Raw genomic sequence first — 27,229 nt, 5'->3', positions numbered from 1 at the left:
GCGGAGGACAGGGTATAAATAAATATTATTATTATTATTATTATTATTATTATTATTATTATTATTATCATTATTATCATTATTATTATTATTATCATTATTATCATTATTATCATTATTATCTTGGAGGGGAGCGGCCTGAAGGTTGCCTGCACTCCTGCCTCTGGAAATGTGTATACCGAAAAATCTGGACTCCCTCCATGCAGACTGAAGGTGTAAATAGGTGAATAAACCGTATTTCTTCTATTCTCCGAAGAGACACAGACGCTCTGTGTATGTGCCTGGGACCCCATGGGCTTTTGCCACCACTTGTCAGAGAGAGAGAGAGGCAGGCACCTGGCTTTTGTGACAATACTATGACTCTAACTCCTTGCTGACTTTATTTATTATGTCAACACCCTGGACCTTCTCCAAGGAGATCCATGCGGCATGCATGGTCCCCGACCCCCTGCTCTGCTATTCTCACAACATTATACACTCCTGTGGGAGTTTATTTTATTTTATTTATTTCATAAAATTTATACACTGTGTGATTGTAAAACAAAAACAAAACCCAAACACCTCAAAGCAGTTTATAAAAAGATGAAACAATAAAATCAAGGCTAGGCTGCAAGAGTGTGAGTGGCTCAAGATGAGCTTCATGACTGCACAATGTTTTGAAGCTGGTTGGCTCCAACTCTGGCACTGTGTCAGAGCGCAACTACTGTGCCACACTGACTTAAGTGGATCATAGATCAACTTGCAAACATGCAGTCTTCTGCCTGATGGATTAACGGAAGCATGCTATGCTGGAGAACTGTCATCTAGGACCTCTTCACAGCTGTAGTGCAAGCAAAGCCTGCTCTCAAAATTCTAATCAGGCGCCTCTCAGGATAACATCTGGCTTTTTGTTTTTCTCAACAGCTATAACAAGGGTTGCAATTATATTCATAAAGGTCCTGCAAGTGGGTGAGTGCGTAGTTTACCTGTAACGCCTGTGAGATCCATTAGTCATATATTACCATACGCTTATAGACTAAAGATGTTGGGCCTCTATTCTGAAATTGCAATAGGGGCCTTTTGTTGTTTGGGGCACAAACAGCATGCAAACAAGTAACACTGAGAAGTTTACGTGGTTTGACTTGTTACGTGGTTTGAATCTACAGGGAGGGTTTTGAGGAGTTGGAGATGGCGTTTATATGGTGTAGCAAGTATAGTGGGTGGGGCATTGCAGATGATGACCAAGATGTGGGGTTGGGGGGGGCAGGATGGCAATGCAGGGTGGACGGACTGTGGGAGCACTGGATTGATTCTGCCTGTCTGCCAATGCTGCAAAAAGGAAGTTTACTTTAGGCAAGAGTTTTCCACTATGGTAAAAGCATCAGATTAGGCTGGTATTTTTCCATTAGAGTGAGATAAGCTACCTGATGACTTATCTCTGGGAACAGGAGCGGCAGAGCTCTCACAGCAGGAAGCTGAAATATGAGAAATCTGTGTGTGCTTGTTGGGAGATGGCTAGCAGCAGCAGCAGCAGCAGTTGCAAAGGTGCTCTGAAATGATGAACAAGTTTAGGACCTCCCTCTGGGACCAGAGAAAGAAAAGTTTACTGAACTGCATAAAAGACTGAACCCCACTGCTCATTTACACTGTCTTACTTTGTTGTTTTGCAACTTTTATCTTATTGTAAGGTAAAGGTAAAGGACCCCTGGATGGTTAAGTCCAGTCAAAGGCAATTATGGAGTGCGGTGCTCATCTCGCTTCAGGCTGAGGAAACCAGTGGTTGTCAACAGGCAGCATTCCAGGTCATGACTAAACCACTTCTGGCACAACGGGACACTGTGATGGAAGCCAGAGAGCATGGAAACGTTGTTTACCTTCCCACTGCAGCTGTACCTTTTTATCTACTTGCACTGGTGTGCTTTCAAACTTCTAGGTTGGCAGAAGCTGGAAGAGAGCAACAGGAGCTTACCCCATTGTGCGGATTTGAACTGCCAACCTTCCGATCAGCAAGCCCAAGAGGCTTAGTGGTCTAGAGCACAGTGTTACACACATCCCCTATCTTATTGTAACCAATATTTAAGAATGTTCCTCAGTAAAGCTTTGAGGCTTGTTCTTGTGGTGGAGAAAATTCATTTCCACACAAGGTGCAGATCATGGACTCCGCTGAACAACTCTGAGAATGCTCACCTTTTCTCTAAATGAAAATGAAAACTTCCTTTGCACCCTCTACTTGAATTCAAGCCACACCAGAAGAGAAACATTTATTCCTTTGCAGACACAACTTGAAATCTTTCTTTTGCAGTTGCCAGGGGGATGTCCCCATGACCCCAAGATGATGCAACTGCAAAAGAAAGATTTCAAGTTGTACCTGAGAGGGGGAGAGGGAATTGAGAATCCAGCCAGTTCCCCTCCACTGCTGTAGGTTAAACCACCAGTGCAGTATAATACAGAAGGAAACTGAGAGATGGTAACTTACTTAAGACTAGGGCAGGGTAGGGAAATGAATGGATCTCCAAGTGCTGTTGGCAGTCAGAATAGACATGGGATACCAGCATGGAGCTGTCCAGGAGCTGATGAACTACAACTCCCATCATCCACAGGTCAGACATGATGGGAGTTGTAGTCCAGCAACATCCAAAAGGCCACAGATTAGCCATCCTAGAACTGTAAACATTCCAGTAAACACCTCATGCTCTGATCATGCAATCCTATGTGCAGTTTATTAGGAATTGGTCTTAGTAAACCCAGTGGGACTTGCTTCTGAGTAAATATGCATAGGACTAGCCCAGTGTTTCTCAAGCCTGGGTCCCCAGCTGTTGTTGGACTACAATGCCTATCATCCATTGGTCCTGCTAGATAGGGATGATGGGAGCTGTAGTCTAACAACAACTGGAGACCCACTCCACAACCTGTTAGCCACAACATCACCCCAGGTTCCACACCCCTGCTGGTGTTTTTAGGCATATAGACAAGGTATAGCTAGAGAACACTTTGTTCCATCAGCTAATGGTGGGTTTCTGTGGCAACAGACGTTTGCTTGTAGTAGAGGCAGCTTGACCTTGAGCAGCAGGGTGCCAAACCAAACAGGCAATCATTAGCTCTGTAGGTTGTCAAATGAATTCGTGCAAAATGTGAAATCCATAAAATAATAAATTACATTGCTTGAGGCAAGCAGTGTGTGTTTTAAGAATTCACATTTCCTTGACAAACAGAGACTCCAGAAGTGTTTAACTTAAGTTTTCCTTGGGTCTCATGCAAAGAATGATTTTGGTACGGAAGTTGCAGCAGCACAATGCTATATCGGGGAGAGGAATGCCATGCTGTTGATTCCAGGTTTGGGAACAAAAAGAATCATGTTGAAACCCCCTTCTCGGCTGCAAACATCAGGATGTTTAGCTGGCCACGGCTAGGGATGATTGAACTTTCCTGGCCTGGATTCAGAATGGGCTTGCCTATAATGTGCTAATTTGGACTCCATCCCAGGGGGGTAGTGCCATAGAGCCATTCTCCAGACAGTGGTGTCACTGTCACTTAATGGAGCAAAGTGGTGGCAAGACCAGGGCAGCACTGGCAGACCGGCAGAATCAATCCAGTGCTCCCAGCAGTCCGTCCACCCTGCACTGCCATCCTGCCCCCCCAAACCCCACATCTTGGTCATCATCTGCAATGCCCTACCCACTATACTTGCCACACCATATAAACACCATCTCCACCTCCTCAAAAGATACCATCAACAGTGTCTCTGAAAATCTTTACACACCACTTGGGAAGACAGGCGAACTAATGCCAGGGTACTGGAAGAATCAAAGATCACCAGTGTTGAAGCAATGATTCTTCAACATCAACTTTGTTGGACTGGTCATGTTGTGCGAATGCCTGATTATCAGCTTCCAAAGCAACTACTCCAAACTTAAAAATGGAAAGCGTAATGCCGGTGGTCAACAAAAGAGGTTTAAAGACTGTCTCAAGGCAAATCTAAAAAAATGTAGAATAAGCACTGACAACTGGGAAACACTGGCCTATGAGTGCTCCAATTGGAGAGCAGCCTTCACCAAAGATGTCATGGGTTTTGAAGATGCTCAAACTCAGGACGCAAGGGAGAAACGTGCTAAGAGGAAGGCACACTTGGCAAAATCTCACCGTAATCAACTCCCGCCCAGAAACCAATGTCCCCCTGTGGAAGGACGTGTGGATCCAGAATTGGCCTGCACAGTCACTTACGAACTCACTGTTAAAACCGTGTTCATGGAAGACAATCTGACTTGGCCACAAGGGATCACCAAAGAAGAAGACTTGCCACAACTGATAAACTCAGAATGGATGTGAATTAGCTCATTTTAAGCTCAGGCCCACTCCCAAACTCCAGGTCCCATTGCTGTGGAATGCAAGGCCAGGACTATTACCCAGGTTCAAAACTTTGTGTAGACATGAAGCTCACTTTAGGCCAGACTCACTCTTGCAACCTGACCTCCCAGGATAAAAGAGCTCCATTGGGTGCCCATGAGTTCCCATATTATGAGAGAGGGAGAAAAACTTTATCCCCTCTCCGCATGCCATGCGTAACTCTATACACTTCTATCACGTTGCCTCTTACTTGCCTTTCCTCTGAATTGAAAAGCCACAAATGCTGAAATCCTTCCCAATAGGGGAATAGCTTCCCTTTCCCCGGGAAAACCTCCTGCTTACTACTGAATGGGAACAAATTGTGATGGCTTGTGAATGCTCTTCGCAATAAGTACCTCTGCTCACTCAGAGATATATACAGTTCTTTATTTTACATATGTACAAGCAGTGCATTACAATCATGCATCTGAATCTTCCGGTTCAGATTCTGGGAGTGGCCTACGCTGGCTTCTCCTCCAACAGAAAAGGCGGGGAAGTGATGTCTCTTCCCCCTCCTCTTTAACTCTCTCCTCTCCTTGGCAGACGGAATAGGCATTGTCTCACTATCGGTGCCAGAACTTCCTGTGCGGTGCTGAGGCTCTACTTCAGCATCTGAGATCCTTCCTGCCTCCTGGCTTTCCCCTCTTTCCTCCATCGCCACTTCCTGCCCACCTCACTCTGCCTGTTCCTGCTTCTCCCTGGCATTCTCTGGCAGTACCATGACACAAATGGCAATCGAGTTTTCTGCAGTGGTAAAGAGCAAGTTTTCCCTGGGAAAGTGGCAGGACAATACTGTTCAGACATGAACCTGCAACGTGTGGAACTGTACCTGGAAAAACAGGCGCAAAAAGGAGTATGGATGAGCCCTTAGATTAACAAACTGGAAAACCCTCCCTGTAGAGTCAAGCCACGTAAATTTCTCAGTGTTACTTGTTTGCATGCTGCTTGTGCCCAAACAACAAAAGGCCCCTATTGCAATTTCAGAATAGAGGCCCAACATCTTTAGTCTATAAGCGTATGGTAATATATGACTAATGGATCTCATGGGTGTTACAGGGCAACTACGCACTCACCCACTTGGCAATACATTGCAGGACCTTTATGAATATAATTGCAACCCTTGTTATAGCTTGTTATAGCTGTTGAGAAAAGCAAAAAGCCAGATGTTATCCTGAGAGGCGCCTGATTAGAATTTTGAGAGCAGGCTTTGCTTGCACTACAGCTGTGAAGATGTCCTAGATGACAGTTCTCCAGCATTTTATGCCCATTCAAACTTATAACTTTAGCAAGTAAGATGTGACATGACAGAATTATGTAGAATTATGCATAACATGGGGAAAGTGGACAGAGATAAGTTTTTCTCCCTCTCGTACAATGCTGGAACTCACAGACACCCAATGAAACTGAATGCTGGAAGAGTCAGGACAGATAAAACAAAGTACTCATTCCCAAAGGATGCAGTGATAGCTATCAAGTTGGATGACTTCAGAACAGGAGTAGACAAATTCAAGGGGGAGAAGGCTATTGGTGCTATGATAGCAATACTCTGCCTCCATGGTCGGAGGAAGGAATGCTTCTGAATGCCAGTTGATGGAAACCACAGGAGGGGAGAAGGCTCTTTCGCTCAGGTCCTGCTTAAGGATTTCCTGCAGGCATCTGGTTGGCCACTGTGAGAACAGGATGCTGGCCTAGATGGACCACTGGCCTCATCCAGCAGGCTCTTATTCTGTTCTTAAACAGGAGCACACTCTTTAGTACAGTGGTACCTTGGGTTAAGAACTTAATTCGTTCTGGAGGTCTGTTCTTAACATGAAACTGTTCTTAACCTGAAGCACCACTTTAGCTAATGGGGCCTCCCACTGCCGCTGTGCTGCCACCATGCAATTTCTGCTCTCATCCTGAAGCAAAGTTCTTAACCCGAGGTACTATTTCTGGGTTAGTGGAGTCTGTAATCTGAAGTGTCTGTAACCCAAAGCATCTGTAACCCAAGGTACCACTGTACATTCTCAAGTCTTCATTTGCAACTAAAAGTCGGCCCTTGTTGAATTTGATGCAATACAGAGCAAAAGATAAAAGCACTGAGTTCAAAAAGCCCAGATTTTGGCTACAAACAAAGAATGTGCTTTTTCTTCCTTTTAGCTATGGCTTGAACTTTCTGACATCTTATATGATGTCAAATCAGGGGGGGAATGGACGTGGTTTGCAAAAAATGGCTTGGCGAGCCAAGCTCTGAAACCCGGGAGACCCAATTAGTAGTGTAGGCCACAGGTTCCCCAGTATTGCTCCACAGGACTGCTGTACAGTTTGAGATGATGAATGAAAAGCATGCCAATTTTTGTTGTTAAAAAAACACCACAGAAGCGGACACAAACAAAGGCCACTTTGTCCAACAAGACATCCAAGGTAGAATGAAGCATCAATTCCATTTTCCTTTAGAGGTGAAACTGCTTAATTTGCACAACATGAGGGCAGCCATCCTGTGAAATTCACACGTCTCTGAATTTTGTGATGTGGTTCTCTAACCAAAACAATGCTTGCAAAAACGCATCTGTGAGAGGAGATTGTATATAAAAATGAACATATTAGAACAAATATATACAAAAAGGATTCTATTAGGGGAAATTGCTTGCAAAAATATGTACGCTGGTCAATACTGCATGCAAAAATGTGTTTATTAGGAGAAATTCATACTAAAATATTGACGAATTTTCATAAGGTTTTTTTTTTTAAAAAAAAATCATTGTGGAAATGTGAAGAGCTGCATTTAAAATGATAAAAATGAGAACCGGAGAGAATAGAAATGGACAGATCAGCCTTTCCCTACCCACCTTCTTTGAAAGAAGACACTTTCCATCATGCTCGGGGATAGATCTCATTCCTTGCTAGTAAGGGATATTTTCCATGTGTCAAGAAGGGGTGGCTTTCAATAGATTGCAGTGAGAGAACTGCTGTGGTTTGTATGAAACCCTGACCCAGAATCAGGTAATCTACAAATGATTTAGCTCTGGGTTCCCCATGAACCTGCCAGGTGCCACGGGCAAGAGGATGCTCCCTTTTCATCATGCTCCGCTTCTGAGGGCACCCATGGCTACAATGCCATAGTAGGACCCAGAAGACTAGGTTTCAAATGCCCACCTGCCCATGAAACTCACTGGGTGACCTTGGGCCAGTCACTGCCTCTCAGTTTCACCTCCCTCACAGAGTTGTTGTGGGAATTAAATGAGGAGGGAAAGACCCATGTATGTCATTTTGAGCTCCTTGGGAAAAAAGATGTAATATGAAAGGCAATAAAAAAAACTTAATTGAAAACAAATGAATCCAATCTTCATGTGTATACAAATTCCTTTGAGGACATTACAGTGTATGACCATAGTGGGTTTTGAGCTCTGAATGCTGTTACTGATACAGGCTTTGTGCTTCTCCTGAATGAAGTAAAATATTCTTTTATTGGTGACCTTCACCAGTTAATGGCTGCCTTTGGTTGGGCTCTTTAGCTGAATATGTTCTGTTCAATTTGATAGCTAAATACTGCAATTGAGGAGCCACTGACTGAGGAAGAGGGTACAAAGGTGCTGAGATTGCTTTGCTCGTCTGCCAGGGACAATAAGCATTTCCAGCCTAAATTTGAAATAAGGGCTATTTGCGTGGGATTACTATAGTCTCAGAAATGTGCAGGCCAATTTACAATAGCCATCAGCAACAAATTGTGAGGAGAGAAGCATTTTGAAACAGCTCTGAATTCTGAGGTTCTCTGTGCCAATCCTATTCTCACAAAGTGTTCTAGTTGTACTCTGTCTTTCATCCATTATGCTTTTTAACTAAACCCACCTTTGAGGACTGTTTCATAATTCATTTTCTCCCTTTCCAAATGCTCCATTTCCTTCATAACGGGTTGGCAGGGAAGCATTTCATTAGAATTGGATCTATTTGGGGGGTCTGGCAAAGCTACAGCTATGCCGGGAGTGAACAAACTGGCCAATTTCAGTTTTTCCTCTATTCCTAATCTGAATCTTATTCATATATATGAATCTTATTCATATATATGAACATTCACCAGCATTTCAATGGTCCTTTCTCCTATTAATACAAATTGCTGTATGCAATACACACTTTATTCCAAGCAACTGTCCTCTGTGTAATGCATTTGTGTATATTATTTCCATAAATATATACATCTTAATGCACCCTTTGCCCTAATATATATTTACAGGCACACTTTTGTATTGGTCGTTGTTGGAGAACCAGAACATAAAATTTGGAGAACTGCAAATTTTGAAGGATAACTTCAGTTTGCGTTTTGTTTCAGGAATGAGGTGGGTTTGCATTAAAATGTGAACCAAACCATTCCCCATCCCTAAACTAGGCTCATTTCACATAAAGCAGGCAGCTCATGAGCTGCAGCTCCCAGGATCCAGCAGTCTGATCTGAAGTATGCAGAACCAGTGTGATGTAGTGATCAGATCTGTACCTGGGACACCCAGGTTCAAATCTTCACTCAGCCATGATACTCACTGAGAAATGCTGTACTAGTTTTACTCTCTTAGCCTCCCCTCCCCACAAGGGTTTTGTGATGATAAAATGGGGCCAGGGTGGGGGTGGGGAGAGAACTATGTATGCCACCTTGCGTTCCTCAGAAGAGACATGGAAGAAAACTGTATTAAATAAATAAATCCACAGAGGTGCCGATGAATGACTTCTTTCACCCCATGCACAATACAGGAAAACAAGATACAGCGCAGTAGAAATCATGTAAAAGGAAAACAAAATCTAATTATAACCCCTATCTATTATTCTCCGCCTCTTTCTCCTCCTCCTCCTCCTCCTCCTCCTTCTCCTTCATCGATCACTTGTAGCCGAGTAAGATTGTCTTCCATGAACATGGTTTCAACAGTGAGTCCATAAGTGACTGTGGAGGCCAATTCTGGATCCACACGTCCTTCCACAGTGGGGACATAGGTTTCCAGGTTGGAGTTGATCACGGTGAGGGTTTGCCAAGCGTGCCTTCCTCTTAGCATGTTTCTCCCTTTCGTCCTGAGTTTGAGTGTCTTCAAAACTCATGACACCTTTGGTAAAGCCTGTTCTCCAATTGGAGTGCTCGCAAGCCAGTGTTTCCCAGTTGTTAGCATTTATACTATATTTCTTCTAGATTTGCCTTGAGAGAGTCTTTGAACCTCTTTTGTTGACCACCAGCATTACGCTTTTCATTTTTAAGTTTTGAAAAGAGTAATTGCTTTGGAAGCCGATAATCAGGCATCTGCACATGACCGGTCCAACAAAGTTGATGTTGAAGAATCATTGCTTTGATACTGGTGATCATTGCTTCTTCCAGTACACTGGCATTAGTTCGCCTGTCTTCCCAGGTGATGTGTAAAATTTGTCGGAGACACTGTTGATGGAATCTTTCGAGGAGTTGGAGATGGTGTCTATAAGTGGTCCACGTTTCACAAGCATACAGTAAGGTTGGTAGTACAATAGCTTTGTAAACAAGCATTTTGGTTTCCCTGCGAATGTCCCAGTCCTCAAACACTCTGTACTTCAATAGGGAGAAAGCTACTAGTGTTCTGGTGATGACATCTATGAAAGAACAAAGTACCGGTAATTGACGGCCCCTCCTTGCTCTGGCTCTTTCAATGCATCTCAGAGCTATTCTCCTCTAACTTTCCTCTCCACAACACCAGTGCTGTCGAGACTTCTTTGCCCCTGCTTGTTTTCTCTGTGATGCTGGAAACACAAGGAGCCGAAGATTGCTTGCTGGCATGAGAAAGGGAGTATGGTACCAGGGGAAACAGCATGATAGGAAGTGCTCATTGCACCTGCATACTAAGAAGGAGGAAATGTTCAATGCCCTAAATGCATGAATTCAGAATTAAGACTTGGATGCGTCTCATAGCACCCAAGATGTAACTTTCATTTAAACAGGAATGGGCATATGTGCAGAACCATAACCAGAAGTAATACTCAACACAAGTCAGATGAATATTCCTCCTATACCCTAGTGCAGTGCTTCTCAAACTTTTTTCTCTGGGCCACACTTTCAGAAGAAAATTTTTCTCACGCTACACCCGTTTTTTAATTGATAATAATAAATACAATAGAAAACAAAAAGAAATGACTCCCAGTAGTGCTTGATTTATAACTCAGAACACAACTACTTTATAATATGATCACGGGACATCCAGAAAGTATACCAATGCAGCTGCATAAGAACATGAATCATTCCCAAAATATAATTAGAAACAAGCCTCTTACATATGTACCTTAAATATGTATACAGGCTCAATGAAAGGTGTGAACTTGCTTTTGCCAGGTAATCTCATTTATATTAGGTCTCACTTGAGACAAACTTTCATCTCCTCATCAACACAAAGAAGCCTTTCTCTTTTCTGATATTTCATATTTGTCAGAGATGAAATTTCCTGTTCACAACAATACATCGTAGAAGAATAGCCGATGCTCTTGAAGATATATCTATTATATATATATATATGTGTGTGTATGTGTGTGTGTGTGTGTGTGTGTGTGTGTGTATATATATATATATATATATATATATAGGTAAAGGTACCCTTGCCCATATGGGCCAGTCGTGTCGGACTCTAGGGTTGTGCGCCCATCTCACTTAAGAGGCCGAGGGCCAGCGCTGTCCGGAGACACTTCCGGGTCACGTGGCCAGCGTGACGAAGCTGCTCTGGCGAGCCAGCACCAGCGCAACGCACGGAAACGCCGTTTACCTTCCCGCTATAAAGCGGTACCTATTTATCTACTTGCACTTAGGGGTGCTTTCGAACTGCTAGGTGGGCAGGAGCTGGGACCGAAAGACGGGAGCCCTAGGCGCTGAGGTTTTACCCACAGCGCCACCCGCGTCCCATCATATATATATATATATATATATATATATATATATATATATATATATATATATAATATTATTGTTTTGATACTGTACTGTACTATACTACACTGAAATGTTTAAATGTTTATTTGATTGTCCTTGAAACTTCCTGGCCCTCTGGCATACCACACCCTTTGAGAACTACTGTGCTAGTGATTTTTTCCACTGCCAGGCTGACTGCACCTTTCTCTGGCTCATTTGATGAAATTAATTCTGCAAAGAGATTGATTTGGTTTGTGGCTTGGGCACCACATGTTGAGCATGTGGAGAAAAAACTTGAACACGTTGCAGAGTTCCCAAAAATAGACCAGAGGCAATTGTACTTCATCCAGCAGAGCTTTACTGCTACTGAAGGCAAATGAGCATAATGGCCACAAATCCAATACATTCTGGCTTGGCACAGTCCATAAAAAATCCAGTTTGCAGCAGACTTATCTTAAACTAACGAGAACTTGTAATAAGACTAAAACTGAACTAAATACAGAACAGAACACCACACCAGAACAAAGAGAGAGAAAGAGTAAGTGAAACCCAGGCTCCTTCTGGCCTGACTATTATAATCAGCATGATCTTGACTGAAAGATAACAGAACCAGTTTAAACCAGCTGTACTCAGCTTCTCAGAAGGAATAACCCAAAAAAGAACCTTCTTCCACACAGAGTAGAAACCTTTCAGAACCCTCTTGAACTAAGCAGAACAGGAAAGATCTCTATACATTAGATCAATACTTTCTGTACTAAGAAATGCAAACTGACACCACAGTCCTCAAAGAATGGGGATTTAGTTGGTTTTGGATGGACTAAACTGGCTCATATACATGCAGTCTGCTCTAGCTTTGATTAGGCTTTAGACTGGGTGTGCCAGTTTAGGGGTGAAATTAATTTATGCAAATTTCTTCAGCGAGCAGTCTTAAAAATATGTTTTTGAGTGTGAGGAATTCAAACATGCTATTATTTTTGTGGCTGGGCAACATTTAGCTTGGTAAGTCTACATTTGACGAAGAAGCACAAAAAATACTTTCGTATAGCCCCAAAATTTTAATGTCACCTTCTGAAAATGTCGGGTGATGCTAAGTAACAACAACAACAATTAATATCAATAATATAACTACAAGTACCGAGCAATCATTTTTAATGATTTATGTGCAATATTACACACGTTGTCATGAACTGGCAGGACAAAGAGTTGGGACTGGGACACACCGGAGCAAGCAGGGGATGGGGAAGGAAGTACACACAGGTGATGGAGCATTGCGAGGGGATGGAGGTCACTGCACAGGAACCAGAGCAGCAGAACCCACTACCAAAGCCAGAGGGACCTCTCTCAGTGTGGTGTAGTGGTAAAGAGCAGTAGACTCGTAATCTGGGGAACTGGGTTCGCGTCTCCGCTCCTCCACATGCAGCTGCTGGGTGACCTTGGGCTAGTCACATTTCTCTGAAGTCTCTCAGCCTCACTCACCTCACAGAGTGTTTGTTGTGGGGGAGGAAGGGAAAGGAGAATGTTAGCCGCTTTGAGACTCCTTCGGGTAGTGATAAAGCGGGATATCAATTTATTAGTTAATTTTTCTAGTAGGGCTGTTTCCCATACTATTTGGTACCATTGGTCCATGCTTACTCCTGACAGGTCTCTCCAGTGTCTGGTTATGGTGTTTCTGGCTGCTGAAAGTAGGTGGGTTATGAGTTCTTTGTGGTGTAAATGGGCATTGTTGTCTTGGAAGATGTTTAGTAGGGCCAATTCTGGGGTGACGTCTAATACTTGTTTAGTTATTTTACATATTTCTTGTATGGCTGTTGTCCAGAATAGTTGGATTTTGGGACACTCCCACCACGTGTGGAGGTATGTGCCTGTGGAGGTGCACCCTCTCCAGCATTTTGGTGAGGTTCCTGGGTGTATTAGCGCTAGTTTCCTTGGTGTTAGGTACCACCTGTAGGTGAGTTTCAGTGTGAGTTCTTTTCTTTTCGTTGATATGGATTTAAAGGGGGGTTTAGACCACATTCTGGTCCATTGAGTGGGGTTAATCTCATAGCCTATGTCATTCTCCCATTGTTTTTTGATTGCGTCTAGGGGATTTGCGGGGTTTTGGAGTAGTATCCCCATCCATCTCCCCTCCCTCCACCCCCTTTCTTTTCTTTTTCTTTTTTTTTTCTTCTCTCCCTAATGCCTCATCAAATGAAACAGATTTGTAAAATTGTTACATGGAAGAAAAAAAAAATACGAGGCATTACACTTACACTGTAAAACAAGAAAACCCTTAATAAAATATTAAAAAAAATAAAATAAAAAAAATAAAGCGGGATATCAAATCCAAATCCAAACCATAAACACGGAGGGCTCTGAGGCATAGGGAGCAGTGAGAGGGCCACTCTAGGAGGCTGAGGCAGGCAAGGGCCCACAGCTTAGTTCCCTAACTGACCAGATGGGACTTTCTAGCTCTGGGAGAAGGTGTGTGATTCTTCAGATGGAGTAGGCTTGGAACAGTTGAGGGCCACCTGCCTCCTCAAGCCCAGGTGCTGCAATAAGAATGGAAAGTACAAGAGGGAAGCAGAGCTGAGGTGCTGTGTCTGCGCAACTGCCCATGTTGATGGACCTTGCCTTGGATGTTCTGGCACCTCAATGGGATTGTGTTTTGGGTTTGACTCTGGACTGTATCCTGACTGCTGGACTTCAGACTTGGCTACTTGGATTGACCCTGGACTGCATTTCCTGACCTTTGATCCTTGCCCATCCTGGCTAATAAAAGCAAGCCGGGAAGGGCTGGGCGATGGGCTCTGCGGGGTGGTGAATGCTTCCCTCTGTGAGGGAACATTCTCAGATCCGCTGAAAGAGGCGGTCATTAAACCGCTTCTTAAAAAACCATCTTTAGACCCGGCCAGTATGGCCAACTATCGCCCAGTCTCAAATCTTCCATTCTTGGGCAAGGTGATTGAGCGCGTGGTTGCTGAACAACTCCAGGCATGCCTGGAGGATGCGGACCATTTGGATCCCTTCCAATCAGGATTCAGGCCTCATCATGGGACTGAAACTGCCTTGGTTGCGCTGGTTGATGATCTCCGGCGAGCTAGGGACAAAGGTGAGAGTTGTTTCCTAGTTCTGCTGGATCTCTCAGCGGCCTTTGATACAATCGACCATAACATCCTTCTGGACCGTCTAGAGGGGCTGGGAGCTGGGGGCACTGTTATGCAGTGGTTTCGCTCCTTCCTCCTGGGCCGTGTTCAGAAAGTGGTGGTGGGGGATTGACCCTTGGGCCCTCACTTGTGGGGTGCCTCAGGGTTCCGTCCTCTCCCCCATGCTTTTTAACATCTATATGAAGCCACTGGGAGAGATCATCAGGGGGTTTGGACTGGGTGTCCATCAATATGCAGATGATACCCAGCTCTACCTCTCTTTCAAATCAGAACCAGTGAAGGCGGTGAAGGTCCTGTGTGAGTGCCTGGAGGCAGTTGGAGGATGGATGGCGGCTAATGGATTGAGGTTGAATCCTGACAAGACAGAAGTACTGTTTTTGGGGGACAGGGGGCGGGCTGGTGTGGAGGACTCCCTGGTCCTGAATAGGGTAACTGTGCCCCTGAAGGACCAGGTGTGCAGCCTGGGAGTCATTTTGGACTCACAGCTGTCCATGGAGGCGCAGGTCAATTCTGTGTCCAGGGCAGCTGTCTACCAACTCCACCTGGTACGCAGGCTGAGACCCTACCTGCCCGCGGACTGTCTCGCCAGAGTGGTGCATGCTCTGGTTATCTCCCGCTTGGACTACTGCAATGCGCTCTACGTGGGGCTACCTTTGAAGGTGACTCGGAAACTACAACTAATCCAGAATGCGGCAGCTGGACTGGTGACTGGGGGCGGCCGCCGAGACCACATAACACCGGTCTTGAAAGACCTACATTGGCTCCCAGTACGTTTCCGAGCACAATTCAAAGTGCTGGTGTTGACCTTTAAAGCCCTAAACGGCCTCGGCCCAGTATACCTGAAGGAGCGTCTCCACCCCCATCGTTCTGCCCGGATGCTGAGGTCCAGCGCCGAGGGCCTTCTGGCGGTTCCCTCATTGCGAGAAGCAAAGCTACAGGGAACCAGGCAGAGGGCCTTCTCGGTAGTGGCGCCTGCCCTGTGGAACGCCCTCCCATCGGATGTCAAAGCGATAAATAACTACCTGACATTCAGAAGACATCTTAAGGCAGCCCTGTTCAGGGAAGTTTTTAATCTGTGATATTTTAGTGTATTTTTGGTTTTCTATGGAAGCCGCCCAGAGTGGCTGGGGAAACCCAGCCAGATGGGCGGGGTACAAATAATAAATTATTATTATTATTATTTGGACTTTGTTTGTGTGGTTTGACACTTTTAACTTTGGGCTCGGCATACTGACTTGCTGCCAGTTAGGCCGGGCATTCAGGACACACATCTTACTTGCCAAGCCAAGCTAAATTATATCAATCTAACTAAAATATCTTCCGCATTCCCAAGTCACGTTACAACATTTTAGCACCCATCATTTCTGGAATTTGAAAGCTGAAAGATTCAACGTGCCAAAGTGAGTGTGATTCTTGACAAACACCTTGTATTCTTTGCTCACAGAAATGTAGAACTTAGCATGCCAGAACAAGTCCCCAGTAAATAGACCTCTATTGCTGAGTCTCCCACAGGGCTCAGTGCCAGGGATTTCATATGACTCTGTAAAGCCCACACACTCTTCAGCTCTAACACAGCAGGAGCTCGCTTTCATCTTGACACCAGCAGCTCAGGTTTTTCTATTTTGACATCTTCTGGCAACCATGCTACTTTCTCTTTTCTCCTCAGCAAGAGCTCGTGTTGGTTCTCTTAAAAGAAAAACACTCCCAAAATGAGACTGGCAATTCACATTTTTACAAATTCATTATATTGGGATACTGGAGTTACGCCAGGAAGGGAGAGAAGCATGCTCTAGCTTCCATCAGGAGATGGATGGCCACTGGGTTGCTGTGTCTGCATGAAGGGGAAAGCTAGTCTGGGTCTAGGACTGGCCTGCCCATGAGGTATGGTGAGACAATTGCCTCAGGCTTGTAAGTTACAGGGAACCAGGCAGAGGGCCTTCTCGGTAGAATTTCTTCCCTATACCTATATTGGGCAACCCTGTTTCCTTGGAGATACACTTAAAACTAAACAAACACCAGCAGGTAAATGTGTTATACATTTGATGTTAGCCGCTCTAAGCCCGGCTTCGGCTGGGGAGGGCGGGATATTATTTATTTATTTATTTATTTATTTTTATTTTTATTATTTTTAGTGGCACCCTCGCTGTGGAACGCCTTCCCACCAGATGTCAAAGAGAACAACAACTACCAGACTTTTAGAAGACACCTGAAGGCAGCCCTGTTTAGGGAAGCTTTTAATATTTGATGTATTACAGTATTTTAATATTTTTTTGGAAGCCGCCCAGAGTGGCTGGGGAAGCCCAGCCAGATGGGCGGGGTATAAATAATAAATAATAAATTATTATTATAATAATAAAATAGGGTTGTAATTTTTTCTTGATTCTCTTCTTTTGTAAACCACTTTGAGGGTTGGTTTTTTTAAAAAAATAATAAGCAGTGTATAAATTTTATTAACTAACTAAATAAAAATCTGAACCCTGTTTTTCCGGGTCCCAATCTAACACACTAACCACTACATCACTCAGACAGACCCTATTTTCCAGGGACATCCCTGATTTACAGAATCCATCCCGGTATCTGAATTGATCCCGGAAGGTCCCACTTTTCCTTAGGCTGCCCCTGTTTTCATCGGAGAAATGTCGGAGGGTATGCACGAGCTCTGAATTTCTTCCCTATACCTATATTGGGCAACCCTGTTTCCTTGGAGATACATTTAAAACTAAATGAACACCAGCAGGTAAATAAATGCAAAAATCCCTGTGCAAGACTCTCACTATAGTTACAAGTCAGCGAATGAGCATCTGTGAGTAATACAATGTGACTGAGCTACTTCATCTCTGAAGTGACAGTCACAAATAATGCTTTTTAACAAAGTGTAGCAGCTTTGGGCTATCCTTTCATTATGCTGAATGGAAGCAATTTGAAGTTGAATATGGGGTTAAGGCCATTGTGGGAAGCCATCCTTTGATAGTAGGTGGGGAAGCTTGAGAAAAACTGTGATATGAAAGTCCTGACAAAAGGGAGAAGTGCGTACAGATTAAAATGAATCCTGTGCCAAAACCTGTTGTTGTTGTTTGTTTTTTTTAATTCTCTATCAATTAACAAGAAAAGAAGCTGCATTTGAAAATTATCATAGAAAGTTTCAGTGAAATTTTCCTGGAAAGGGTGGAGGGCATTTGCTACACTTTCCTTAATTTCAAAAGGTGTTTCTGAGAGCCCTTTCACTCTCCAAATGACCTCTCAAGCGTTCTGCATTCTGTAGCCCTGCTGGGTGACTGTGTTAAATGAGAATTTCATGATGTACTAAGCTGGGCTTTCCTGAAATAATGGGGAAGTGGGGATACTTCTGTGATGTAATTAACATCTGTTAATTTAAAAAAATGAAGTTCTTTTACTTTTAAAGAAATCAACAAGGAAATATTTTTAAAAGAAAAAGAAAGCACTTCCCTTAAAATCAACATCAGCGATTTCATCGATCTCAGCAGCTCAATAGCCAGCCTTCCTGACCTCATGTACTTCAATTAAAGCTCAGGGGTTTATTTTCAAATTGTAGCCAGTTTTCAGTGAGATAGGGTTTTTGTTTTTTTGTTTTGTTTTTACATCAATTTCCTGTCTCTGTGCAGCCCACAGCTTTTTCCTTCAGGCTATCAAACTCTATATAAGCTTTATCATCATGGTTGCTGTTAAACTAATAGAAAACCCACTGTCAGAGTGTGGATTCCTATATACCCAAAATAGTACTTGGTGGAAACGCCAAGATTTTGACCAAAGCGTTAATTTTGACAGCTGAAGACCTCAATAACTGCTGGAACATCTCTCCAGTTTTAATGTACCCTGAACCTTAAATCTTCTTCTGATACGTTTCTCCAAGTCCTCACTCTGAGGGAATCTTGGAGAATGTGCTTCCCACCTGTGGACAGCTCTCCCCAAGGAGGTCCACCTGCTGCCTTCACTGACATTTTTTCAGCACCAGGTAAAGACTTACCTTTCACCAACCACCCAGAACTGAGATGATGTTTTGCTGTTAGTGTGGTGCCAAAGCTTCCTTGCGGCATTATGGAGAGGGTTGTACATATATTAATGATTGCAGCCATTTTGTATGTGTTACTCCAATGGTATTGTACATGCCACTCCGAATAGCTGCTGAATGATAACAAGATTCCAGGGGGTTCCAGGCGCTTACCGTTGGGAAATCAAGGCACTGCTGACACTAGTGTCTTTAAGAAATATGGTGGGTTTGTTTTTTTGACACATATTTACACCTACAGCCTTCAGTGGAGGGGGTGCAGAACATGACACCCCAAGAGTGTCCCTCATTGTTCCTCTTATAGCTCCAGCAAGTTTAGGCCCATAGTAACAGTCAGTCATGGCTCCCAGTCTCTTGGTGCAGAACTCCTCTGCATGGAATTCTCTTTACTTCCTCCTTCTTGTTCCCAGAAGACCTTGCCAAAAAACCTCTGTGTGACATCATGCCCTTGTTTCCCTAGCAAGCTTCCCCTCACCTGTAGAGTCTTTTGTCTTATAGATGGCTTAATGGCATCGTCTTCCTCTGCCCCTCAGAAAAACAAGCCCAGACTTTCAGCTCTGATTAAACCCTGGCACCCAAGAATCTAGAGGGGGGAAATCTGGAACCCAGAGACCTAGAGAATCTCTGTTCCCCAACTGGTTATGGGAACCAGGGCTCCCCCCCCCATCTGGAACTCACCAGAACTCACATGTAGGATCCATTGCCATTCTAAAAGAACGAGGGAGCTTTTCACAGTGAGTTCTGGCACCTCTTTTTCTAGAAACCCACAGCGCCACAGGGACTCAGTATTACAGCTGCAAATAAAACGTTTTAAATGTGTTGTAAAGTGCAGTATACAAATGTGACAGTAAGCTATGCAAAATCCAATGTACTTTTCAAAACTTTTTTTGAAAAAGCATTTCCACAGCGCTTTATATATGTGTGTAGATTCCACCCTGGACTGCCTCATGAGGGAAAGGGTTAACCCTCTTCCTTATGTGCTGTGATCCCAAGATCATTTCCCCTCCCACATGACTGATAAAACTCCCATATACATAAATTACATGATCACATTTAATGCAACATGTAGTTTCATCTTAAGAGCTACACAGCTCTTTGAATTATAAGCAACCTCCATTCCTGAGGAATTTGTAATTTCTATGTTCATGAAGAACATTTTCAGAGCGTAAGAGCAATTGCGAAAGGAATGTGGTGAAAGGTTTTTCAGAATCACAAACCAGGTAAGCATCTCTCAAGAGCCAATATAACTATAATTGACTTTGCTGTAGGGGGGTGTAATAGTAGCTACCCCTTGCTGGAAACTTTTCCTGCACACTAGAATGACTTGTCAATTATTGAGCTCATGCCCATTAATGTTGTATATGAAGCACAGAACCGTTGGCAGGTAATTTCAGAGCAGTTTTATCCAAGAGTTCATTGCGTCTTCCTTTTTCCAGCAGAGGAGCTTCAGAGAACATCAAGTACAAGTGAAATGAATGCCACAAATATGTTATTAAAATGACAACTCCCCCAAATGCAATTGGGTTCCAGCAGAGCATATAGCAAGTAGGATCGCAATAAAGAATCTTAAGAACGGGGACATACGGAGCTCAGATTGTCAAAGAAGCCTTGTTTATCCTCCAAGAGCTGTTCTCCAGAGTTTCAGACAGGCCTTTCCCAGCCGTACCTGATGATTGAACCCAGGACAGTTTGCAATCAAAGCATGTGGTCTACCACAGAATTGCAGCCCTTCCCCAAACAGTGATATTGATGCTCTGCAGTATTTGTGGAACCTGATACTCGATGGTATCAGGCTGATGCCACACAAGAAACTGCTATCCAGACCTTGCCCCATAGATCTCTGCCTCACAAATGTGCGCTTCAGAGGTTATATATGTTTACGCGGCATATAAATTCTGTTAAATAAAGAAGCACTGCTGAGAGTACCACCACATGCTCCAGAGGTGTGCTTAATTTACACTAGCAACAGGGTTTTGAGTGTTGCAGCTGCAGCCCTCTGGAATCAATTACCAGGTAATTAGTCAGGTACCTAGCCTCTTATCATTTAAGTAGCTACTGTAGATGTTTGTTTGAGTGGGCTTTCCCTCTGAAGTATTGAATTTATGAAAATAATAATAATTCTCCACATAATCGATCACATGACATGACGAGCTGAATGGCAATGTTCATTAACTTTGGGAGGGCAGCCCCTTTAAATATTTTAGTGGGGGGGGGGCAAAGGGACCTCAGCCCCTAGGAGCTGGCTCCTATGTTTCTGCCTGTGAAATGGTTTATAAACATGTTAAATTAATACAGTTGATTCCAACTAAGTTTCACTCAGAGGAGACCCATTGCAATTAATAAAGATAAGTTTTTCATACCTATTAATTTCAGTGCATCTAATTTGAGTAATAATAATAATAATAATAATTTATACCCCACCCATCTGGCTGGGTTTCCCCAGCCACTCTGGGCAGCTTTCAACAAAATATTAAAATACAATAATTCTTCAAATATTAAAAGCTTCCCTAACTAAAATTGAATACAACCCACAATATGGGATGTGGGTGGCACTGTGGTCTAAACCACTGAGCTTCTTGGGCTTGCTGATCAGAAGGTTGGCGGTTCGAATCCCCTTGACAGGGTGAGCTCCCTTTGCTCTGTCCCAGCTCCTGCCAACCTAACAGTTCGAAAGCACGCCAGTGCAAGTAGATAAATAGGTACCACTGCGGTGGGAAGGTAAATGGCATTTCTGTGTGCTCTGGCTTCCATCACAGTGTTCTTAGGGTTTTCTTCTAATTTGAAAACAGAAAATTAATTTCCACCCCAGGAGGTAGGAAGGTGGGGCTGATTATAGAATCAGCTGTGCATCAATTCTCTCTAGGAGCAACTGTATGCTCCTAGAAACTCCAGCAGGTGCAGAATGCCACGGCAAGACTCCTTATGGGGTCCTCTCCACGGGATCACATTCACCTGGTGCTATACCAGCTGCACAGGCTCCTGGTGGAGTACAGGATCAGGTTTAAGGTGCTGGTTTTAACCTTTAAAGCCCTATACGGCCTAGGACCCTTGTACTTACAGGACCGTCTCTCCTGGTATGTCCCACGGAGGACCTTACGGTCTTCAAATAAAAACATATTGGAGATCTCAGACCACAGGGAGGTTAGGCTGGCCTCAACCAGAGCCAGGGCTTTTTCAGCTGTGGCCCCGATCTGGTGCAACGCTCTGTCACAAGAGACTAGGGCCCTGCGGGAGTTGACATCTTTCTGCAGGTTCCTGCAAGACAGAGCTGTTCCACCAGGCCTTTGGCTGAGGCACAGTCTGACCCCCTCCTTTTGTAATCCTCATAGAACTCTAGCCCAATGGTTGCCATTAATTTTACTCTGAATTGATTTTAGAATGAACTGATTTTAGAATGTATTTAATTAAATGATTATGATTTTATGTAAACTGTGTTATTTTTACTGTTTTTAGCTGCTCTGAGCCCGACTTCGGCTGGGGAGGGCGGGATATAAATATAATTTTTATTATTATTATTATTATTATTATTATTATTATTATTATTTATTATTCAGTTGGTGTCCCAAGAATGCATTGTCTTAAACATTACAATTATGTTTTATATAAAGATGGGGAACATAGAACAGGTTGTCCAGAAAAGGTAGAAAAAATGACCTCTAGAGAAGGGCCATAGCTCAGTGGTAGAGCATTTGTCTTGCACATAGAAAGTTCCAGGTTTCATCCCTGGCATCTCCAGGTAGGGCTAGGAAGTCTCTTTCAATCCATGTAGAAAATATAGAGATAGATGGATCACCGGATCTGACTCAGTATAAGGTAGATTCCTTTGTTCCTATGCTACACTTATCACTTGCTTGTGGGGGCAGAAAGTATTTGGTAATAATAATAATAATAATAATAATAATAATAATAATAATTACCCCACCCATCTTGCTAGGTTTCCCTAGCCATTCTGGGAGGCTCCCAACCGAATATTAAAAACATGACAAAATATCAAACATTTAAAACTTCCCTAAACAGGGCTGCCTTCAGATGTCTTCTAAAAGTCTGATAGTTGTTTATTTCCTTGACATCTGATGGGAGGGTGTTCCACAGGGCGGGCGCCACTACCGAGAAGGCCCTCTGCCTGGTTCCCTGCAACCTCGCTTCTCACAGTGAGGGAACTGCCAGAAGGCCCTCGGAGCGGGACCTCAGCGTCCGGGCTGAACGATGGGGGGTGGAGATGCTCCTTCATGGTAGCATGGATTTGTTCCTGCACTTTGTTACAGAGAACAAGCAGCTAAAGGGACGCATTTTCAATCCTTACTGGGGGTTGCTACTCATATCCCTTGGGACGTGGGTGGTGCTTTGGTCTAAACTACTGAGCCTCTTGGGTTTGCTGATTGGAAGGTTGGTGGTTTGAATCTGCACGATGGTGGTGAGCTCCTGTTGCTCTGTCCCAGTTTCTGCCAACCTAGCAGTTTGAAAGCATACCAGTGCAAGTAGATAAATAGGTACCACAGGGGTGGGAAGGTAAACAGTGTTTCCATGAGCTCTGGTTTCCGCCACAGTGTCCTGTTGCACTAGAAGCAGTTTAGTCATGCTGGCCACATGACCCAGAAAGCTGTCTGTGGACAAACGCCGTCTCCCTTGGCCTGAAAAGTGAGATGAGCGCCACATGCCATAGTTATCTTTGACTGGACTTAACCGTCCAGGGCTCCTTTACCTTTTACCCCTTTACTCATATCCTTTCAAAGACAACTATATTACATCCATCAAGTGTGCATTTTGTTTAAGTAGGTGTGTTCATACATTGCATCCAACCAGTGTACAATTTGCGTACCTGTGTACAAAATAGCTGAGCTGAACATGTGTGCACTCTGTCACACAGACATCTGCATACAAGTAGAGACAGCTTGTGCCTGTGTTCATTGTGTACAAGCCTTCTGTGTACACAAACAGATGAGCTGCATGATCCTACAGTTATCGTATTCACATGTAACCTTCAATGAGTGTACAGTCCATGTACCTGTGTGCACAATAATGTATTTATTAAATTATATTATTTGCATACCACCATGCCATAAAATAGCAGGCCTGTGTACAACAATATGTATACAATAAAAGAGTTGAGCTGTACAAATAAACAAAGGTGTTCACTCTTTGAACAAGTCTACTGTCAGGAAAAGCTTAGCGAACACACCATCCAAGAAGCTAGAAAAGAACTGTGTTTTTTTTCCTCTCTCTCTCAATAACGGAGCAGCAATAGAATACACTCTTAGGAAACACATGTGATCTCAGATTTGCTGGTATCCGTTAAGGAATTAGAATGTTTGCAGGCAATGAAAGCTGTCACCTGACTGTATCTTTCTCATGTTTGTTCTGAGAACACAAGGATGAGTACCTAAAGTCTTTTTCAACAGCAGTTCTGTGACTTGCTAGCTTTTCATCCGTCTGGTAAAAAAAGTGTGGCATTCATCATACAGCCTGCTCCAGATAAGACCTTTAGCACAGTGCTGATGGCATGCACTGAAAAAGCAGCAGCAGCAACTATGATTTGCTAGCACGTAGTAAAAAGGATATTATTTACAGTGTAATCCTAATCAGGTTTACTCTTTTGCATAAAGAGTAATATTTACCCTTATGTAATGTTCACGGGACTGCAGCCAGGTCACACAGTTCTGTACGGTGTTCAAAGGAGCTCCCCCCCCCATATGTGTAGCTAGGATAGCCAAACTTTCAGCCAATGTTAGAGGTTTCATAGATCCTTTTCATAGGTCCTTGTCAGGTGCAACTTGCCAAGTGCCTGCAGTGTCACACAACACGAGAAAGTATATCTGCTGAAATTTTATTATATGTAACAGTGAGAAGCACGGGCGCCGGGATACTGTAATTTACACCAGTTCCTCTCAAGTACTGCAATTCTGTGATCCCTACAAAAGTGCAAGCATACTGCATTAATGTACTCTTTTGCCATTTAGTTTTTAAAAACTGAAAGGTGGCAAGCAGCGAGGAAATCATAGCTCTTCCCCTGTTACCCTCAGTCCTTAAGCCTTTCCCCTTTATCATTCTTAGCAATGACACTTTCAGACAGTATTTAGGATTTTTGCCTCAAAGCTAGCCACCTAATGCCTTCATAGACAGCAGAAGGTTAGCACTTCAGAGCATGCACTGTCCTGAGCCTATGCCGTAACAGCAGCAGAATATTTCCTTGAATGTTTTTCGCATCTCCAAGCTCCGGAAGGCATAAATGAGAGGATCGATGACCGAGTTGCACATGATAAGGACCAGGTATGTGTTGAAATGTGAGGTGTAGCAAACACAGTGTGGGTTGGTTGGGCAGGAGATGATCAGAATGAGATGAAGGAAGAAAGGAGCCCAGCAGACAACAAAGACCCCGAGGAGAATAGTGATTGTGACCGCCCCTTTCATACAGGTACGCTGGTGGGGGGCTCCGTCCACCGGGAGAGCTGCGATGCGCTTGACGTGCAGGCGCGCAAACAGAAACATGTGGACGTACAGCGAGGCCATGAGGAAAAGCATGGTGAAGAACATGGTGATGAGGCAGACAATGACAGTTTTGCTCTCGTAGTAGACAATGAACATGATGCCGCAAAAGATGCAGGCGACCCAGATGAGCCCGATGAGAGCCAGGGCTTTCTTCACGGTCATGATGCTGTGGTAGCGGAGTGCATAGAAAATGGTAATGTACCTGTCAATGGCTATGACCAAAAGGTTGCATATGGAGGCAACCAAAGAGATGCAGATCATTGAGTCAAAGACATTGTCCATATGTTGGATGAAGCGGTCCTCCATGATGAGATAGCCATTGCTCAGGATGGCAATCATGATGGTCTCCAGGGCATTGGACATACTCACCAGTATGTCTGCTGCAGCCAGGCTACAGAGGAAAAAGTACATGGGGGAATGCAGGTTGCCGTTTTTGATCACGGCAAGGATGACGAGGATGTTCTCCAGAAGGCTGATGATCCCCAGGGTCAAGAAGACCTCGGCTTTAATGAACACCTTTTCGCAGAATCCATTGTCGCTCCTGCTGCCGAGAAGGACCGAATCGTTGAGCTCTTCAGTGGCATTAACCAACACAGGCTGAAAAGTTAGAGCCCAGCGTACCGTCGTGTTCATCGTTAAGGGACGGCGTTCAGCTTTGCAAGCGGTTATGGAAGCAGCATCTGTAAAAAGAGAGAATCGTTCAGAATTGCTCTAGTGCTCTTTATCGAATGAGATCAAGGAATACTTCATTGGGGAAAAGTCCTCTTCATTCAATCCACCAGCTGGAAAGAAAAGCCCCCTCTTTCAGTGAAATCAGATGAAACAGCAAATGGTACAGAAATTTATGAAAGTTGAAATCATGGCAACAATAGCCCCCTTTATGATTCACCTGTTGAATTTAAAGTGACTGTCCTTGTGATATCCTCCCATGTCCTGGGACTGCAGTTGGAGCGGAGATTTAAAAAGCACTTCTCAGCATCTCTTCCTGATTCATCTGAGAGAAAGAGGGCAGAAACAGTAAAAGAACATTGGGTTTTATACATTCATGAATAGGGGGAAAACACTCCTACTTAATCTTCTGTGTCTCACAATGACCATTGGAGAGCAAGTACCTCTTTGACTGACAGTTACAATTCCCATTGCTCCAAGTCTCTGCTGCAAAACTATTTGGTGCCCTCTGCAGATCAGAAAGATAATAAGTACACTTTTTAAAAAAGCCTGTCATTAGTCTATTACATGACAACCGAGAAAAACATTCAAATATAGCTGAGAAGAAAAATTACAGGTTCTGGGTGTATAATTAATCTACATTTAAAGTGCATTTGTGACAACATTCACTCCTCACTGTTGTTTTTTCATTCCAAAAGGCTGTCAGTGGATGCCAGATTTCCAGGAGGAATAATGCATCACATTTTTCCAATCGAAGGATATATGTATCAGAGCAGTAAGCTAAAGATGCAGTCTTAACTCCTAATCCATGTTGCTGGAAGAGGTTAGAATAGAATAGAGCAGAGGTTCCCAAGATTTTTAGGCTACCACCCCATTGGTTCCATAAACTCATCCACTACCTTATTAGTAACAACTAAGCAGAGACATCACCTTGCCAACAAAGGTCCGTATAGTTAAAGCTATGGTTTTCCCAGTAGTGATGTATGGAAGTGAGAGTTGGACCATAAAGAAGGCTGATCACTGAAAAATTGATGCTTTTGAATTATGGTGCTGGAGGAGACTCTTGAGAGTCCCATGGATTGCAAGAAGACCAAACGTATCCATTCTGAAGGAAATCAGCCCTGAGTGCTCACTGGAAGGACAGATCGTGAAGCTGAGGCTCCAATACATTGGCCACCTCATGAGAAGAGAAGACTCCCTGGAAAAGACCCTGATGTTGGGAAAGATGGAGGGCACAAGGAGAAGGGGACAACAGAAGATGAGATGGTTGGACAGTGTTGTCGAAGCTACCAGCATGAGTTTGACTCATAATAATAATAATAATAATAATAATAATAATAATAATAATTTATTATTTATACCCCGCCCATCTGGCTGGGCCTCCCCAGCCACTCTGGGCGGCTTCCATAAAAACCAAAAATACAGTAAAATATCACACGTTAAAAACTTCCCTGAACAGGGCTGCCTTAAGATGTCTTCTGAATGTCAGGTAGTTGTTTATCGCTTTGACATCTGCTGGAAGGGCGTTCCACAGGGCGGGCGCCACTACCGAGAAGGCCCTCTGCCTGGTTCCCTGTAGCTTTGCTTCTCGCAAGGAGGGAACCGCCAGAAGGCCCTCGGCGCTGGACCTCAGCGTCCGGGCAGAATGATGGGGGTGGAGACGCTCCT

General features: G+C 43.8%; 1 protein-coding gene and 1 long non-coding RNA gene across 2 annotated transcripts in view; one reads left to right on the top strand and one right to left on the bottom strand.

Annotated features, from left to right (window-relative positions):
* Positions 1-27,229, top strand: part of LOC310764837 — a 392,409-nt gene that overhangs the window by 119,055 nt on the left and 246,125 nt on the right. Inside the window, exon 2 of the long non-coding RNA XR_014549255.1 lies at positions 14,313-14,428. This is a non-coding gene — a long non-coding RNA (uncharacterized lncRNA). The remainder of the gene's footprint in view (positions 1-14,312; positions 14,429-27,229) is intronic.
* Positions 24,073-25,951, bottom strand: MC3R (melanocortin 3 receptor). Its single transcript, XM_083619765.1, has 2 exons — positions 25,782-25,951; positions 24,073-25,572 (listed from the first exon to the last, which is right to left on the bottom strand). The coding sequence occupies exons 1-2, from the start codon at positions 25,933-25,935 to the stop codon at positions 24,542-24,544; spliced, it is 1,185 nt and encodes a 394-aa protein (XP_083475891.1). The 5' UTR covers positions 25,936-25,951; the 3' UTR covers positions 24,073-24,541.

Source organism: Podarcis filfolensis (genome assembly GCF_964270895.1).
Source record: "Podarcis filfolensis genome assembly, chromosome: 6".
Classification (NCBI taxonomy): domain Eukaryota; kingdom Metazoa; phylum Chordata; class Lepidosauria; order Squamata; family Lacertidae; genus Podarcis; species Podarcis filfolensis.
This window is presented reverse-complemented; position numbering and strand designations above follow the sequence as displayed.

What these genes read in the sequence shown, in the direction of transcription:
- MC3R (XM_083619765.1), bottom strand. Translation starts at nt 25,935, where the DNA reads ATGTATAAAACCCAATGTTCTTTTACTGTTTCTGCCCTCTTTCTCTCA. An exon ending in AGTCACTTTAAATTCAACAG is followed by an intron (nt 25,573 to 25,781) that starts GTGAATCATAAA and finishes CTCTTTTTACAG; the next exon opens with ATGCTGCTTCCATAACCGCT.